General features: G+C 45.8%; 1 protein-coding gene across 1 annotated transcript in view; it reads left to right on the top strand.

The window, feature by feature from the left end:
- EDRF1 (erythroid differentiation regulatory factor 1) overlaps positions 1 to 17610 on the top strand; it is a 103324-nt gene that overhangs the window by 31491 nt on the left and 54223 nt on the right. The window contains exons 10-15 of the mRNA XM_040361442.1: positions 5599 to 5707; positions 8414 to 8525; positions 9808 to 10071; positions 11381 to 11452; positions 11546 to 11699; positions 14841 to 15026. Coding sequence (XP_040217376.1) covers positions 5599 to 5707; positions 8414 to 8525; positions 9808 to 10071; positions 11381 to 11452; positions 11546 to 11699; positions 14841 to 15026 — 897 coding nt within the window. The remainder of the gene's footprint in view (positions 1 to 5598; positions 5708 to 8413; positions 8526 to 9807; positions 10072 to 11380; positions 11453 to 11545; positions 11700 to 14840; positions 15027 to 17610) is intronic.

Here is a 17610-nt window from a genome sequence, read left to right as displayed (position 1 = left end):
GTGGCGCTTCCCTTCGGGTTGGCTACGGCCCCCCGGGTGTTCACGAAGGTCCTAGCTCCGATCCTAGCCAAGCTAAGGATCCAAGGGGTCACGATCCTAGCATACCTGGACGACCTCCTAGTCATAGACCACTCGTCTCCCGGCTTGGAGCGAGCAGTGGCCCTCACGGTCCAATACCTCGAGAGGTTCGGCTGGGTCCTAAATCGAGAAAAGTCAGCTTTCCAGCCCACAAGGCAGTTGGAATATCTCGGCATGAGATTAGACACAGAACAACAAGGAGTGTTCCTACCTCTGAGGAAGGTAAAAGCCATCAAGGAATTAATCCTACTGGTTCTAAGCAAGAAAGAACCGACTATTCGCCTATGTATGAGGTTACTAGGCAAGATGGTGGCCACATTCGAGGCGGTACCATACGCCCAGAGCCACACTCGCATCCTACAGGCAGCCATCCTGTCAGCATGGAGCAGAAGGCCACAGGCCTTGGATATCCCGTTGCCGCTCTCATCAAGAGTCCGACAAAGTCTGTGTTGGTGGTTAGACCCTCAGAATCTACTGAAGGGGAAGTCTTTCAGCCCAGTGGCTTGGAAGATAGTGACCACAGACTCCAGCCTGACGGGCTGGGGAGCAATTTTGGATGGTTGCACTCGCCAAGGTACTTGGGCAAAGCCAGAGAAGCAGTTGCCCATCAACATCTTGGAGCTCAGAGCTGCTCGACTAGCCCTCAGGGCTTGGACGTCAAAATTGCAGGGGTTCCCGGTGAGAATTCAATCAGACAATGCCACGGCCGTGGCATACATAAATCACCAAGGGGGAACCAGGAGTCAAGCCGCTCAGAGAGAGGTGAGCTTGATTCTCCTATGGGCAGAGGCTCATGTGCCCTGCATATCGGCAATATTCATTCCAGGAGTGGACAACTTTCAGGCGGACTTCTTAAGCCGCCAGACTCTATGGCCGGGGGAATGGTCTCTGCATCCACAAGTCTTTCAAGCACTCTGCCAAAGATGGGGAGTGCCGGACGTGGATATCATGGCATCGAGACTCAACAAGAAACTAGACAGGTTCATATCCCGCTCAAGGGATCCGATGGCCTGCGGAACCGATGCGTTGGTTTGCCCTTGGCATCAGTTCAAACTTCTTTATGCGTTTCCCCCGCTCCAGTTACTACCCCGCCTGCTGCGCAGGATCCGGGTGGAGCACATACCAGTCATCCTGGTAGCTCCAGCATGGCCCAGAAGGGCATGGTACTCACTAATCTTAAGGATGGTAGTGGGAGACCCTTGGACTCTTCCTCTACGGCCAGACCTGCTATCGCAAGGTCCGATCCTCCACCCTGCCTTACGGCATCTAAATTTGACGGCCTGGAAGCTGAATCCCTGATTCTCAGGGGTAGAGGTCTGTCTCAGAAAGTAATCTCTACCCTAATCAGAGCCAGGAAACCGGTCTCTAGGGTGATTTATTACAGGGTCTGGAAGGCCTATGTAGGCTGGTGTGAGTCCAAGCGATGGCTTTCTCGCAAATTTACCATCGATAGAGTATTAAGTTTTCTCCAGCTAGGAGTGGATAAAGGATTGGCATTAAGCACAATCAAAGGACAGATTTCTGCTCTGTCAGTGTGGTTTCAGTGGCCGCTGGCCACCCACTCGCTGGTTAAGACCTTCCTTCAAGGGGTCTTACGTATTAGACCTCCAGTTAAATCCCCGCTTTGTCCGTGGGATTTAAATCTTGTTCTGTCAAGTTTACAGAAACAACCGTTTGAGCCGTTGGCTGATATTCCTTTGGTTCTACTGACAAGGAAGTTAGTATTTTTGGTTGCCATAGTTTCCGCAAGAAGAGTTTCGGAGCTGGCAGCCTTATCCTGTAAGGAACCATATCTTGTTTTTCATAAGGACAGGGTCGTTCTCCGCCCTCATCCTTCCTTCCTACCGAAGGTCATATCCAGTTTTCATTTGAACCAGGATTTGGTATTACCATCCTTCTTCCCTAAACCTACTTCCAGAAAGGAAGGGTTGCTGCATACCTTGGATATTGTCAGGGCCATGAAGGCCTATCTTAAAGCTACAAAGAAGATCCGGAAAACAGATGTGCTGTTCATTCTACCGGATGGGCCCAAGAAGGGGCAGGCAGCTGCAAAGTCCACCATTTCTAGGTGGATTAAGCAATTAATCACTCAGGCCTACGGCTTGAAAGGGTTGCCTCCTCCAGTATCATTAAAGGCTCATTCTACTAGAGCCATGGGCGCCTCCTGGGCAGCACACCACCAGATCTCTATGGCTCAAGTTTGCAAGGCGGCAACCTGGTCTTCTGTCCACACGTTTACAAAATTCTACAAGTTGGACGTAAGAAGGAATACTGATACTGCCTTCGGGCAGGCAGTGCTGCAGGCTGCAGTTTGAGACCCTCGGATTCCGGGGGCTCCTCTTTTTTGAGTTAAATTTAAAATTTAAAATTATTTTTCTCAACTAAGTTGGATTTATTATGATTTGAGTATATCTCTAAATTAAATCCTTTTGTCTTGGAGATGTTCTCCCTCCCCTCATTGTAAGCATTGCTTTGGGACATCCCATATAGTAATGAATGCCGCTCTGTGTCCCGTGATGTACGATAAAGAAAAAGAGATTTTTAATACAGCTTACCTGTAAAATCTTTTTCTTGGAGTACATCACGGGACACAGAGCTCCCACCCCTCTTTTTTGAGGACCATTTTGGGAGGCATACTGCTTGCTACAAAACTGAGGTACTCCTCCTATGGGAGGGGGTTATATAGGGAGGGGCATTTCCTGTTTGAGATTGCCAGTGTCTACACCTGAAGGTACTCCATATAACCCATATAGTAATGAATGCCGCTCTGTGTCCCGTGATGTACTCCAAGAAAAAGATTTTACAGGTAAGCTGTATTAAAAATCTCTTTTTTTTGCTGGATAACTTTGAAAGTTAGTTTTTGTACTGATCTAATTCTGTTCATGTGCACTTTCTCTCTGTCTCTATCTCTATCTATCTATCTATCTATATATATATATATATATATATATATATATATATATATATATATATATATATATATATATATATATATATATATATATATATATATATATATATATATATACACACAATATACTGTATTTTTCGCTCCATAAGACGCACCCCCCCCCCCAAAAAAAATGGGGGGGAAGTGTCTGTGCGTCTTTTATGGAGCGAATATTGACTAGACCCGACCCAGATACAAGCTATCTTCCTGGCTCTGTGCCTCTGTCTGTGACTGCACAGCTCTGTCTTTCCTCTCCTCTCTGACCACCAGGAACGGTGTGTGTTAAGCCTGCCTGTGATTGCCGCTGCACAGCTGCTTGTATAGACACGGACATCAGCCACCTGTCTGGCTCTGTTCCTCCACTCCGGACTGCATAGCACTGTCCCTCCCCCCCCCCCCTCTCCTCCCTGACCATCGGGAAAGGAATGTGGCTTTTCTAGGCTGACCCTGGAGTATCTGGATCCTCCAAACCCCCCCCCCCATATTAAACATCTGACAGTTTGAGAGTGGGAACCTCCTTCACACCCTCTGTGAATATCTCGCTGTCTCTACACAGGATCAGGGTTGGTGACAGCCAGCCATCCCCCATCACCAGATTAATTATTTAATAAACTACCTTTTTTACATGGAACTTTTAGAGGCTGTGAAAAATGAAAAGTGTGTCAAAAGCAATATTAACAGCGCTTACAGAATAAATATATTCTTCTCAATAAAGTGAATGGACTCTGAACTCTCCTTTAAGCCTCACGTTCAATCACTGTCCAAATCTTGCCGCCGCAACCTTTGCAACTCCAAAATACGCCCCTTTCTAACCAACGACACCACAAAACTCTTAATTCACTCCCTGGTCATCTCTCGCCTCGATTACTGCAACTCCCTCCTCATTGGCTTACCCCTGCATACTCTATCCCCCCTTCAGTCCATCATGAATGCTGCTGCCAGACTCATCCACCTTACCAACTGCTCTGTCTCTGCTACTCCCCTCTGTCAATCCCTCCACTGGCTTCCGCTCGCCCAACTAATTAAATTCAAAATACTAACAATTACCTACAAAGCCATCCACAACTCTGCCCCCAGCTACATCACTGACCTAGTTTCTAAATACCAACCTGTACGTTCTCTTCGTTCTTCTCAAGACCTCCTACTCTCTAGCTCTCTCATCACCTGCTCCCATGCTCGTCTCCAGGACTTTTCTAGAGCCTCTCCATGCCTATGGAACTCCTTACCCCAATCTATCCATCTATCTCCTTCTCTATCAGCTTTTAGAGGATCCCTGAAAACCCTCCTCTTCAGAGAAGCCTACCCTTCCCACACATAACTGTATTTGAGTCCATCTGATCATCCCCCACAGCTAACTACCCTTTGTTCCACTTGACCCTCCCTTCTAGATTGTAAGCTCTAACGAGCAGGGCCCTCTTATCCCTCCTGTATTGATTTGTATTGTGACTGTACTGTGTTCCCTGATGTAAAGCGCTGCGCAAACTGTTGGCGCTATATAAATCCTGTATAATAATAATAATTATTATTAATAATAATAATAATAATAATAATGCAAATAAATGAAAAATCACAAACATGCAAGTTGATAGCTGAATTAATAGCAAAACCCGTTCACACTAAATAATGTGAGAGATAAATATAGTTCATAAAGTAAATACTCCGATGGTCTTCACAGTCTTCCACCACACCACAAGTGTTCAGTGATTTCTTCACCAATCAAAATGGACACTCACCAAAACTATATGCCTCACACTCTCGTGCTTTGGCAAACAAGCTTAAATCACTCCAAAGTGTTGGATAGAATTCAATATCCGATATTACGATCCAAATGGTTCAACATAAACGATAAGAAAAAAGAAGAAAAAAAAGGTGCACAATAGTGTGATACTGTAAAGCCAGTTTTTAATAAAACACCATGCACAAACTACAATGGTTGCACTCGCAAACAAACTTGAAATGTCAGCATTGAATCCCAGCAACACAAGTATTCCTTTAAATTTCCTCAGCTGGTATGAAAGATGGTCACAGCGGACCTACGATCAGCCAGGGGTTCTCACCACTCAATGACACTGCAATCCAATCTAGAATTGTGTACAGACAAAGGTGCTCCAAGATGATCGTCAAGCTTGACTTGCTGCACAACTCAAACGTCACGTTAGTTCAGAAGCTATTCAGAGACTGACTATGTGGCCACGCCCCCGACATGTTTCGTCATATTCAACTTATTCATGGGGTTCTTTTAGAGGCTGTTAACCATTACACAATCTGCAAGATTCAGATCTACATTGAGACCATGTGGTTCAGAATATTTTTTTTCTTGTTTTCCTCCTATAAAACTTGTGTGCGTCTTATGGTCAGGTGCGTCTTATGGAGAGAAAAATACGGTATATATAATGATATATTATTTTTCAAATGTATCAGAGCTGTTGCCATTATTGCCTTTTCAGTATTTGGTTCACACTCGTACTTCAGTGCGTCAGTAGTAAAAATCTTCCAGCTATGATGATTGGTGTCTACAGTGCGATGACCGACACTCATATGTGGTGGTCTTTGTGTGTTTTTCTTGACAGCCAGCGGTAGCGATATAGTAAAACTGTATGACCTCACTACCTTGTGTGAAGAAACTGAGGACAAATATCAGAACCCATTCACCATGCCAGTGGCTGTTCTCCTCTACAAGTAGGTGTTTTCTTACCAGTTGCATCTTTCCTGATGTCTTTTGCTTTATTTGTTTGCTCATGCTGTCCTTTGTCACTAACTTTTTATGTGAGATTTAGACCCCTTTCACACTGGGGCGCTTGAAAAGCACCTCTCGAGCCACACCAGTGTGAAAGGCTGAGCTTGATCTCATTCACATCAAACATGAAACCAAAATACACTAAACCCTTGCATCTTTAGAAGAACATAATACAGATACCTCTGCCAACCTCTACTTTCCTAGCATTACATCTATGGAATACAACAAAAGTTCTCCTTAAACTTTTATTGGATTACAGGTCTTTTCAATGCATCTTTACAATACATCACATCCCCATTAAGAATTGTTCCACTAACCTACTTGTGATTATTCAAAGCCAGTTTGGGCTGTGTTAGCAATGCTCTGATATATCTGTTACTAGGGTCTGAGAAACACAGCAATCATATATAATACAAATATAATGATAAATGCTTTATTTCATTGCAATGAAATTCTATAAATGCTCCACACATATGTAAACATATAATTTATTTTCCGTTCATGGATGGACACAGCAGCATATTGACCTTAGGGTATTATCCTCCTTTCTGTGAGATTGACTAGGCAGAAAAACAGCATGTTAAGTGTTGGTTTTGTCCGGGATGCCTCCAGCCGGTGGTCGCAGGATGGGTAAGTAGCAGTCCCCTTGCTTTGGCAGGGTGGTGCGGCTGGTGAAATCCTGGGGAGGTCGATTGGGGGTCCGCTCTACCTTCCTCTCCTTCCTTTCCCCACGTTCTGGATGGCATCCTATGCATTAAGGTGAAAAAACATCAGATGCTTACAAGCCCCCCAACCCCCCAGTTTACTTACCTGAGCCCTCGAAAGTTCCACGTCGTGAACGTGCAGACTACTCGCCCCTGTCTTCTCGGCTCTTCATTGGAGATTGATGGCAGCACAGCTATTGGCTCCCGCTGCTGTCAATCTAATCAATGACGCAGCGCCCCGGGGGGCGGGGCCGAGTGATACACTTGGCGGCTATAGACGCTGACTGTATCACGGGAGTACGCCCGCAAGCTAACCCCCTTGGGAGAGAGAACTTCCCAGAACGGGGGTTAGCTCTTGCGGGGAGGAGCCGAGACAGCTGCCGATGGACCCCAGAAGACTAGGATCGGGGCCACTCTGTGCAAAACAAGCTGCTCGGTAGAGGTAAGTATGACATGTTTGTTATTTTAAAAAAAAAGGGGGGGGCTTCCCCAGGTGAGAATGAGGGCGATTGTATGCCTTTATGAAGACAGGCTGTGATTCACAGAAATGATGCAATAAAGCTATTCCATTGTCCTTGTTCACCTGTGGGAGCCCTTTTGAGTATAGGTAGATCTTCTTTTTTTAACCAGTAAAGACCTCGCAATGTCTTATTTTTTGTAGTATTTGCTTTAAATCTGTGTTCCGGCCCAAAATGTTTTTTTAAAGTCAGCAGCTACACATACTGCAACTGTTGGCTTTTAATAATAGGACACTTGCCTGTCCAGGAGTCCCTCAAAGTCGGCACTGCAACTGATGTTTCCATCAGCTGTCCGGTGCTGCTGCCGCCATTGCGGGTACAGGAACCCGCAGTGTAGCTTTTCAGGCTTCACGCTGGGAACCCTACTGTGCATGCGCGAGGCCCTGCTCCTCTCTCCTATTGGCTGGGGGAGGAGAAGGAGAGACCCCCACGGTGCAGTCACGGGGGCCACGACCCGGACTCCAAGAAGTGGGAAAGGATACCTGTCAAAGATGGGTATCTTGTCCCCCCCCCTCCCCCTGAAAAGGTGCCAATTCCACTTTAGGGTGGAACTCCGCTTTAAGTGTGATCTGTCACTAAAATAAAAGAAGCATTTTAACCAGGGGATAAAACCAGTTTGCTTGTGTTGTATACATTTTACTTCTCTACTTCTCTACTGTATACAGCTCAAGTTCTAATAGTCAGCTTTGTAAAGTAAAAAATTGCAATAGGGAATTTAAAAAAGAATGATGGCTGCCCCATAAACATATGTAAAAATAAAATTTAAAAGTGTAGCTTTTTACATTAGTTTTTTTGTTTTTATAGATGCAGTTTATGCCCAGTAGCGTAAGTGGAGGAAAGGAATTCCACAGGCAGCACTATATTACCCAGTTCCTTGGCCTTTAGCCCTACCAGTGCATAGCGGCACAGTATGTTTTTTTTTTTATGGCCAAATGTGGATTTCTGAGTTGTTCGTCCTCACTTGTAGTGTTTTTTTTAATTATTATTTACATTCTCTATGTAGCCCTCTGTGCTGGAATAGGTTATAATATTTATATCTGTGCAGATCTGGGAAATTTACAAGTGGTATAAAGCATTATGTCTCAGCGGGATATTAAAAGAGCCGCTGAAATATAATTGACTCCTGATGAGTTGGGTAATTAAAACCCATCCCTCAATCCTATTCCACTAATAATATCAACGAAAGCCTTTATAAATTTGAACACTTTTTTCTATTTGCAATCGGTGTTGGCTGTGATATTTCCACTTCTCCGGGATTCTGCTCTGTAAAATATTCATCATGATGCAGAGCGCTGTGAAATCCGCTACAGCCGCTAAAAATCAGCTTGTCATGCTGTGTGTTTTATTCCTGCTGTGCAGAAGTGTACACTCATGCCATCTACTGGCGGCTATGTCCATTGCAGTTATCTTTTTGATCGTTCCTTAGGGTGGCTTGTAATATGATGATGAAGAAAGTGCAAAATAGGAAACATTATGGAACCATTCGTACACTATTATTAAACTGCCTGAAGTTGGTGGATAAAGGAAGGCATCCTCAGGTATGTGTATGGTGCTTCTTCAAATGTAAGCAAGTTTGCTAAATTTTGCTGTGACCTTCTACTATAAGCTTGTTGTTAACGGTGTTGTAGCTTTCACCATGGCCCACGAGGCTTTCTGCAACCGAAAACAAGGATGGTGACAAATTCATCCTTCAAACAAGTGAAATTCATTTTGTGAGCTAATTGGTTACAATGAGTTTAGAAATCTTTTATTTCTGTACTCCGACAGTGAACCAGGTTTACCATGTGGGGTGGTTGAGGCCCAGTTTCAGGATATGAGGTCTGGGATTATGTTTAAATGTATTTCTTTGCGTGTACACACCTCCCCCCCCCCCCCCCCCCAAACTACAAATTGCTGGAGTAAAGCAGTAAAAAACAAACATACAAATTACTTGCCTTACCCCCGAAATCCAGATGCCTCCTCTTGTCCTGGTGCTGATGTTGCTGGCCCCACAGTGGGATCTCGGTAAAATTCAGGATTTCAGTTCCTCGTCTTTTCCAGTATCCCCCAAGAAGACCCAGTTACAACACCCTTGTGTAGACAAACACACCAGAAGCCATGTTGTAAATATTACTACCAGTGTTTTTTTTTTAAAGGTAATTGGGGGGACTGACCTTTTTTCCTTGGTGCAAAGTCTGCTTTAAAGCGGATCTTCACCCTAAAGTGAAGTCGCGCTGATCGGCACCCTCCCCCCTCCGGTGTCACATTTGACACCTTTCAGGGGGGAGGGGGGTGCAGATACCTGTCTAAAGACAGGTATTTGCACCCACTTTCGGCCACACGTCACGGGCAAAAGACGGATTTTTTCTGACATCCCGTCCGCCCCCCGTTGTGTGCTGGGAACACTCGGCTCCCAGCACACAGCGGGAGCCAATCGGCGGGCGCAGCGCGACTCGCGCATGCGCCGTAGGGAACCGGGCAGTGAAGCCGGAGCGCTTCACTTCCTGGTTCCCTCACCGTGGGTGGAGGGGGGAGCAGCAGGGTGACGAGCGATCGCTCGTCCTCTGCTGCGGACGCCGCTGGACTCCAGGACAGGTAAGTGTCCTAATATTAAAAGTCAGCAGCTGCAGTATTTGTAGCTGCTGGCTTTTAATTTTTTTTTTTTTGAGCGGACATCCGCTTTAAGAAATGTGTGTAATCTGGGAGTGACCTCTTATTCTAGATAAATAATTATTTAACCCCGATGGCCTCAATTAATACTTTTGCAGAATGGCGTTTTTTTTACAGAAGATGTCATATTTTATATATATATATAGCAGTCCTATCCTTTTTATTTTTTAGATCATTGCTTCAGCTAACTACATGCTGTCAGAGCTTTTCCAGCTTGAGCCAAAGAAGGAGGAAGGTGTGGATGCTGCTTCCAATGGGAATTCTGATGAGAGCTACAGTGAGGAGGAAGAAGAGGAAGAGTTGGGGGACAGTGATGAGAATGGAGCATACAGCTCCGCTTCCAACCCCCCTGAAGACTGCAAGGCTGTGGCTGTCATTAAGTCCGTCGGGGAGCTCTCGGTTCCAGAAAAGTATAAGTCCACCCATCAAATCAGGGTAAGGAGAGATGTCCAAAGGCAGGCATTGTTCCAGTGTGAGCTGCAGATTATTATTTTTTCTTAACTCCTAGCCTTTGCATATTGGAGTAAACATTTTCCACAATTTTTTTCACATTACTCAGTTTGTGGTTTTGTTTTGTATTTTTCCAAAATTTCCAGAAATTGTTGTCAAAAATGAATATCTTTTCAGCATAAGGCACATTTCACACGGGGTGGACTCCGGAGAAGCGGATATGCCTGGTCAGCGGGGAATCTGTCCCCTGATCTCCGCTGAGCTGGAGGATGCCAGGTCCGTGTACGCTCCTGATTCAGAACAGACACAGCTGCTGTTCTCTATGGAGCCATCGGATGAGTACGGACCGCTTGTCCGTTTCCATCTGACTATCATTCGTTCTGATCTGCCAGACAGATGGGGAACGGATCTCTTTCCGTCTGTTTTTAGCGGACAGGATTGGGTGTCAGCGGACACATGTCTGTTGACATTCGCTGCTCCATAGAGCACAGTGGATGATCCGATCGGGTCTGCCAGAAAAACTGACAGGCGGACCTGATTGGTCCATCAGTGTGAAAGGGACCTAAAAGTATTTCACAAGTGCAAAACGAGTGAACAAAAACTTTTCAAAACAGTTTGTCCAACGATTGCTTCTTCACCCGTGCCTCCATGTGTACTCCTCCCTTTTTGCACTTGGAGAGAAAGGTAAGCACAAGCATGGATAAATGCTGATGCAGAAACAGCTGCTGTGTACAGCCATTCATTAGTACTGGTGAATGTAGAGCGTTGGGGATTTTTACACTTCTGTACATACGAGCTGCAGAACATCAATATAGAGATCCATAAAGTGGGAGCAGCACCACCACTTGACTTTGTAACAACTGGAACAGTTGGGTGAAAAAATGAATTTTGGGGGAGATCTTGTCAGCCAAACCAACATGACAAATTGCATGGAATTCCGCATACCTTGAACTGAAAAATGAGGGTAGTGTGTGTGTATGTGTGTGTGTGTGTGTGTATATATGTATATGTGTAAATATATATGTGTGTGTATATATATATATATATATATGTGTGTGCGTGTATGTATATATGTGTGTGTGTGTGTATATATGTATATGTGTAAATATATATATATGTGTGTGTGTGTATGTGTGTATGTGTATATATATATATATATATATATATATATATATATATATATATATATATGTGTGTGTGTGTGTGTGTGTGTGTGTGTATGTATATATATATAAAATTCTGTGGATCAGGGAATAACTTGTGGTTTACCATTTTGTTTTGCTTTGTCGTCTAGCCGAGCTGTACATTTCCAGTGTGCAGTGACACAGAGGAGCGCTGCAGATTGGTGCTTAGCTATGTCCTGGAGGTGAGTTTACTGTCAATGATTTGCTATGTTTAGTTTGTCTTCTCAGAATGTTTTTTTTCCAAGAACTGTAACTTTCTGTGTTCCTCGTCTAAGGGCTTGAAGTCTATTGATGGAAGTATTAAGAAAGAAGGGGAGCTGCCTGCAGCCGACCCCAACACTCCGATCCCACTGAAATATCAAGATGATTCTGCTAATGATGTTGTCTCTGATTGCTTGGAGAAACAGATGCAATTATTCTTGCACAAGGGTGAGTGAGGATTGGCTTAGTTGTATAATATATAAATAATAAAACCAAATATATATATATATATATATATATATATATATATATGTGTGTGATATTGGGGGCACTTTAGCTTAAGTGAAGAGCCTTCCAGTGAGCTGAGGCACATCAGATATGGCGTTGAAGTTCTTTTTTTGCTCACTTTTATTAACAAAAGAAAATGTCCATTCAGAATTCCCACACAGGAGTTTCAACTTCACAGCAATAATGTAACTACAAACAAAAAAACGTTTCGGGCTATTATACATCACACCCTTTTTCAGAACATCATGCCTATACACTGATCACAAATGTGACTGAATATATAGTTTAACATCAATCGATTAATTATAACATCATTATGTAACATCATGCTTGAATGTATTACGATCCTTGGAAATCACAAGGTCATAGGCAGTAACATGAAATACTCACGCCCTATAGCAGGGATCCTCAAACTACGGCCTTCCAGCTGTTGCGGAACTACACATCCCATGAGGCATTGTAAAACTCTGACATTCACAGACATGACTAGGCATGATGGGAATTGTAGTTCCTGAACAACTGGAGGGCCATAGTTTGAAGACCCATGCCCTATAGCAGGGGTGGGCAATTATTTTTTCGATGGGGCCACATGAGAAACTAAAAATATTTTGGAGGGCCGGGCCAAAAGGCTAAACTCAATACTGCATAAAATCAATTGTATTTCTTTATAAAAAGCAGTAAATATCATTGTTGGAAAACTGGTACGAGTACTTGTTATACACATGGCACAGGAGGGGGACAGAGGCTGGGGACATGGCACAGGAGGGGGACAGAGGCTGGGGACATGACACAGGAGGGGGACAGAGGCTGGGGACATGACACAGGAGGGGGACAGAGGCTGGGGACATGACACAGGAGGGGGACAGAGGCTGGGGACATGACACAGGAGGGGGGCAGAGGCTGGGGACATGATACAGGAGGGGGACAGAGGCTGGGGACATGACACAGGAGGGGGACAGAGGCTGGGGACATGGCACAGGAGGGGGACAGAGGCTGGGGACATGGCACAGGAGGGGGACAGAGGCTGGGGACATGGCACAGGAGGGGGACAGAGGCTGGGGACATGGCACAGGAGGGGGACAGAGGCTGGGGACATGGCACAGGAGGGGGACAGAGGCTGGGGACATGACACAGGAGGGGGACAGAGGCTGGGGACATGACACAGGAGGGGGACAGAGGCTGGGGACATGACACAGGAGGGGGACAGAGGCTGGGGACATGACACAGGAGGGGGACAGAGGCTGGGGACATGACACAGGAGGGGGACAGAGGCTGGGGACATGACACAGGAGGGGGACAGAGGCTGGGGACATGACACAGGAGGGGGACAGAGGCTGGGGACATGACACAGGAGGGGGACAGAGGCTGGGGACATGACACAGGAGGGGGACAGAGGCTGGGGACATGACACAGGAGGGCGACAGACGCTGGGGACATGACACAGGAGGGGGACAGACGCTGGGGACATGACACAGGAGGGGGACAGACGCTGGGGACATGACACAGGAGGGGGACAGACGCTGGGGACATGACACAGGAGGGGGACAGACGCTGGGGACATGACACAGGAGGGGGACAGAGGCTGGGGACAGGCAGCCACTGTTTAATCAATAACAATTGATTAAACAGTGGCTGCATGTGATGGCACAGTGGCTGCGTTTGATGGGCACAGTGGCTGCGTTTGATGGGCACAGTGGTTGCGTTTGATGGGCACAGTGGTTGCGTTTGATGGGCACAGTGGCTGCTTGTGATTGGCACAGTGGCTGCTTGTGATTGGCACAGTGGCTGTGTTTGGGAACAGTGGCAACAATTGATTGCACAGTGGCTGCGTGTGATTGGCACAGTGGCTGCGTGTGATTGGCACAGTGGCTGCGTGTGATTGGCACAGTGGCTGCGTGTGATTGGCACAGTGGCTGCGTGTGATTGGCACAGTGGCGACAATTTATGGTGGCACAAGTGGCTGCGTGTGTTGGCACAAGTGGCTGCGTGTGTTGGCACAAGTGGCTGCATGTGTTGGCACAAGTGGCTGCGTGTGATGGGCACAGTGACCCCTCCTGGCCCTGCCTACTGTTATCACCGCGGCGGGGAACATTACAGACAGCGTTCGTTTGAACAGCTGTTTTCCCCGCTGCGCATACACTCCCCCTTGGACGGATCTGTCCAATCGCGAGCAAGGGGGAGTGTCTATGTGACTCCCCCTTGCTCGCGATTGTACAGATCCGTCCAAGGGGGAGTGTCTATGCGCTGCGGGGAAAACAGCTGTTCAAATGAACGCTGTCTGTAATGTTCCCCGCCGCGATGATTAACGTGGCGGCGATTTCGGCTGGCGGCGGGGGTGGGCCGGATTAAAAGGTCCGCCGGGCCGTATACGGCCCGCGGGCTGTAGTTTGCCCAGGTCTGCCCTATAGGGTATACCTATCAGGAATCCTAGAAACAAATCAACAAATTATCAATTAAAAAAGGATATCATAAATATAAACCTTTCCGCGTTAGTATGGTATAAACATGATGTGTATAAATGTCTATGAATGTTATAAACACCCATATGCATAAATAACCTTCACCACATATATGATGAATCGCATATGCAACATCACATATGCGATATACAAGGGAAAAAACACACATTTGATTAATATTGTACAAATGAGCATAAAAAATTATGTAACCTCCATCATATACGTAATGAATCGCACATGTAACACCACACATGCGTTATACAAGGAAAAAATCGCATATGTGATGAATCGCACATGCAATAAATATTGCACAAATAAATGAGCAGAAAAAAATTTAAATGGTGTAACCTCCATCATATATGTAATGAATCGCATTCGATTCACCATTATGTGGTCCTATGAGCAGAGGCTTCAGGTCCACCCAGGAGTGTGATGAGCCTAAATTCTGCTGCACCTGGTTAAATTAAACTCAGATTATCCATCTGACAGACACATTGGTGGCCGTGTTTCTTTGAGAGCATTAACAGTTTGCTCGGTCATTATACCTCTTGCCTGAAATCGCTTGCTGAAGCTTTATACCTGAAAATAACAATACATACTGCATTTTTTCCATCTGTTCTAGTGGAATGTACGGATAAACAGTGTTCTAGTAGATCTGGCATCGTCCCTGGCTCCTGGCAGTTCAAAATGAAGCTGCAATTGATTATTAAGGCTTCCAAATCCTATTATGTATTGTCCGATGCTGCAATGGGCCTGCAGAAGTATGGGCGAGCGCTGAGATACATCAAGTTGGCTTTACAGTGTTACGGTAAGTTGCATAAGAAAAATACAGACTAATCTGAACAAGTTATTGGTTCCAGAAGATTTTTCATCATTTTGGGCAAATCTTGGATTATAAAGCACTGCCTTATATGCTAATCAATCATGTTTAAGACCCAGCTTGTGAGAGCCACCTCTGTGTGTGCCAAGTACTGATCCTAGATGTTCTCCCCAAGATGAAGGTGGGGATACAATCTCAGTGTCAAGTCTGAAAATGGTGGTGTACACATGCCATTTATTTGTGATGCTTTGCAGCTGTGACAAGAATTATACACCTGTACGCCCGCCGACTGTGACCTATTCAAGTAAATAGGGGTACTTGCGCGGGGTCCAAAGGGCTAAAACAGGTGGCGAGGAGACAATACAGTGCCTGTCAGGTGCTCTCTAAAGATTTATCTGAACACAATGGCTCTTTAGAGAGCATTGCACTTATGATTACGTCCTTTTGGTGACACTATGACTGCTGTGGCGGTGATCAGGGACACTGCAACTGGTGTGGTGGTGATAAGCGGCACTGACTGGTGACAGCATGGGGGTGACCTGTGTGTGTGTGTGTGTGTGTGTGTGTGTGTGTTTTTTGTTTGTTTTTACTACATTTTGATTGCTTGTAGTAAGCAATCTGTAAAATTGATCAAAGGTTTCATTTACTGTTTACTGCTTTGATGCTGTGATTTGACACAGCTATCACATGGTCGCTGTGATTGGCCCTGGCACCATGTGATCACTGTGACAAATCGGAGATCATACAGTAGTAAACAAGGCATGATAGCCTTGTTTGCTACTGTAACTCTGGTCACTGCGATCACTTGGTACCAGGGCCACTCACAGAAGCCCCAGTACATTGATAACGTGATCTGCTGTGTCCGGTGGACACCGGTTACAGATCACACATGAGTGGCCCATACGGCAGGGCGTACGGGTACGTCCACTTGCATCAGCGCTGCTCCCCTCTGGTTTTATATGTACATTGGCTGGATGGGAGAAGGTGAAAGGAAACCTTTCCCTGAGTTCTAGAAGCTGCTGTTGCTAATCCTTTCTGAAAGTGCTAGTATCCTGACTTTTCTAGTGGCTTGTTGCCTTCAATACATCTGAATTACTGGGCTGGAAGGAGTGTGCAATCAGGAAAGTCTGAGTAAAACAGAACTCCTTATCGCTGTACTTGTTCTAGATCAGTGCTCATAGCATTAAAGCCAGAGGGTCAGCTTAACCAGGTAACTAACATTTGCAAAATGGGAAGTCGACAATTTGCAGGCTCCAAATTTCTCTTCTAGGAAAGAATACACTTAGTTTTTTATTGCTGTTATGATACATGTGCAAACTGCATGTGACCCGCCCTATCGATGTGTGTGTGCCTTAGGCCCCTTTCACACGGGGAAGATCCGCTGGATGGACTCTGCTAGCTCAGCGGGGGATCGATCCACTGACATCTGCCTGCCCATAGAAGTCAATGGGTGGCCCGCTTGGATCCACCTGAAAAACAGACGGGCCGATTGTGTGAAAAGGGCCTAAGGCTTTGTTATTGTTATGCAGGTTACAAAAGTCATCAATGCTCTCTGTTTCTAACTGAAATAAAGCTGTAAGGATACAATTTTTTTTTTTTTCCTTGCACAATGCCTACATAGTGGATTACATTTGGGAGGTTTGATGCGTGCTGAACAATTCACAAAACTTTTTTTTTTTTTTAAATGAGTTGTAGCTGAGAAGAGATTTGTTGATAAAAGGTGTCACTTTCCCCTTAAGTGCCCATTCACACCTAGGCGTATATACGCCTGTAGCGCGACGCCGCAGCAGCCCCTGATACGCTGGAGGGGTGAGTTTACATTGTCGGCTATAGAGATGGTTCACATCTCCACGCCAAACGCCTGAAGCCCAAAACAAGTCCCGGACCTTTTTTTCATGCGGCTTTCGGCGTTCGGCCATAGCTGACAATGTTGTCACCCCTCCTGTGTATGTTTTACCGCGGCGTATTTTACCGCGGCAAATCGCGGGACAAAGCGCTGCAATTTGTCGCGGCAAAATACGCCGCGGTAACATACGTCTAGGTGTGAATGCAGCCTAATTGTCAAATGCATGCATGTCAAGTTGTGATGTGCTGACCGTTACTACCGTAAGTGAGTTTTAAAATCAGTGGGGTAGATTCAGGTAGGGGCGCGCACTGCTACCGCGGTGCAGCGTACCGTTTTTACGCTACGCCTGCGTAAATTACTGGAGCTACGCTTCATTCACGAAGCATTTGCTCCGTAATTTGCGGCGGCGTTTCGTAAAAGGGGCCGGCGTAAGCGCGCGTAATTTAAATGATACCGTAGGGGGCGTGGATCATTTAAATTAGGCGCGTTCCCGCGCCGAACGTACTGCGCATGCTCCGTCGGGAAAATTTCCCGACGTGCATTGCGGTAAATGACGTCGCAAGGACGTCATTTGCTTCGACGTGAACGTAAATAGCGTCCAGCGCCATTCACGATCCACTTGAAAATCGTGACGTGGGAACGACATCTATACTTACCATTGGCTGCGCCTCCTAATAGCAGGAGCAGCCTTACGACGAACGCAAACAACGTAAAACACGACCGCCG

The sequence above is a fragment of the Rana temporaria genome, chromosome 8, assembly GCF_905171775.1.
Source record: "Rana temporaria chromosome 8, aRanTem1.1, whole genome shotgun sequence".
Taxonomy (NCBI): Eukaryota; Metazoa; Chordata; class Amphibia; order Anura; family Ranidae; genus Rana; species Rana temporaria.
Note: the sequence above shows the minus strand (reverse complement) of the source record. Positions and strands in the feature narration are given on the sequence as shown.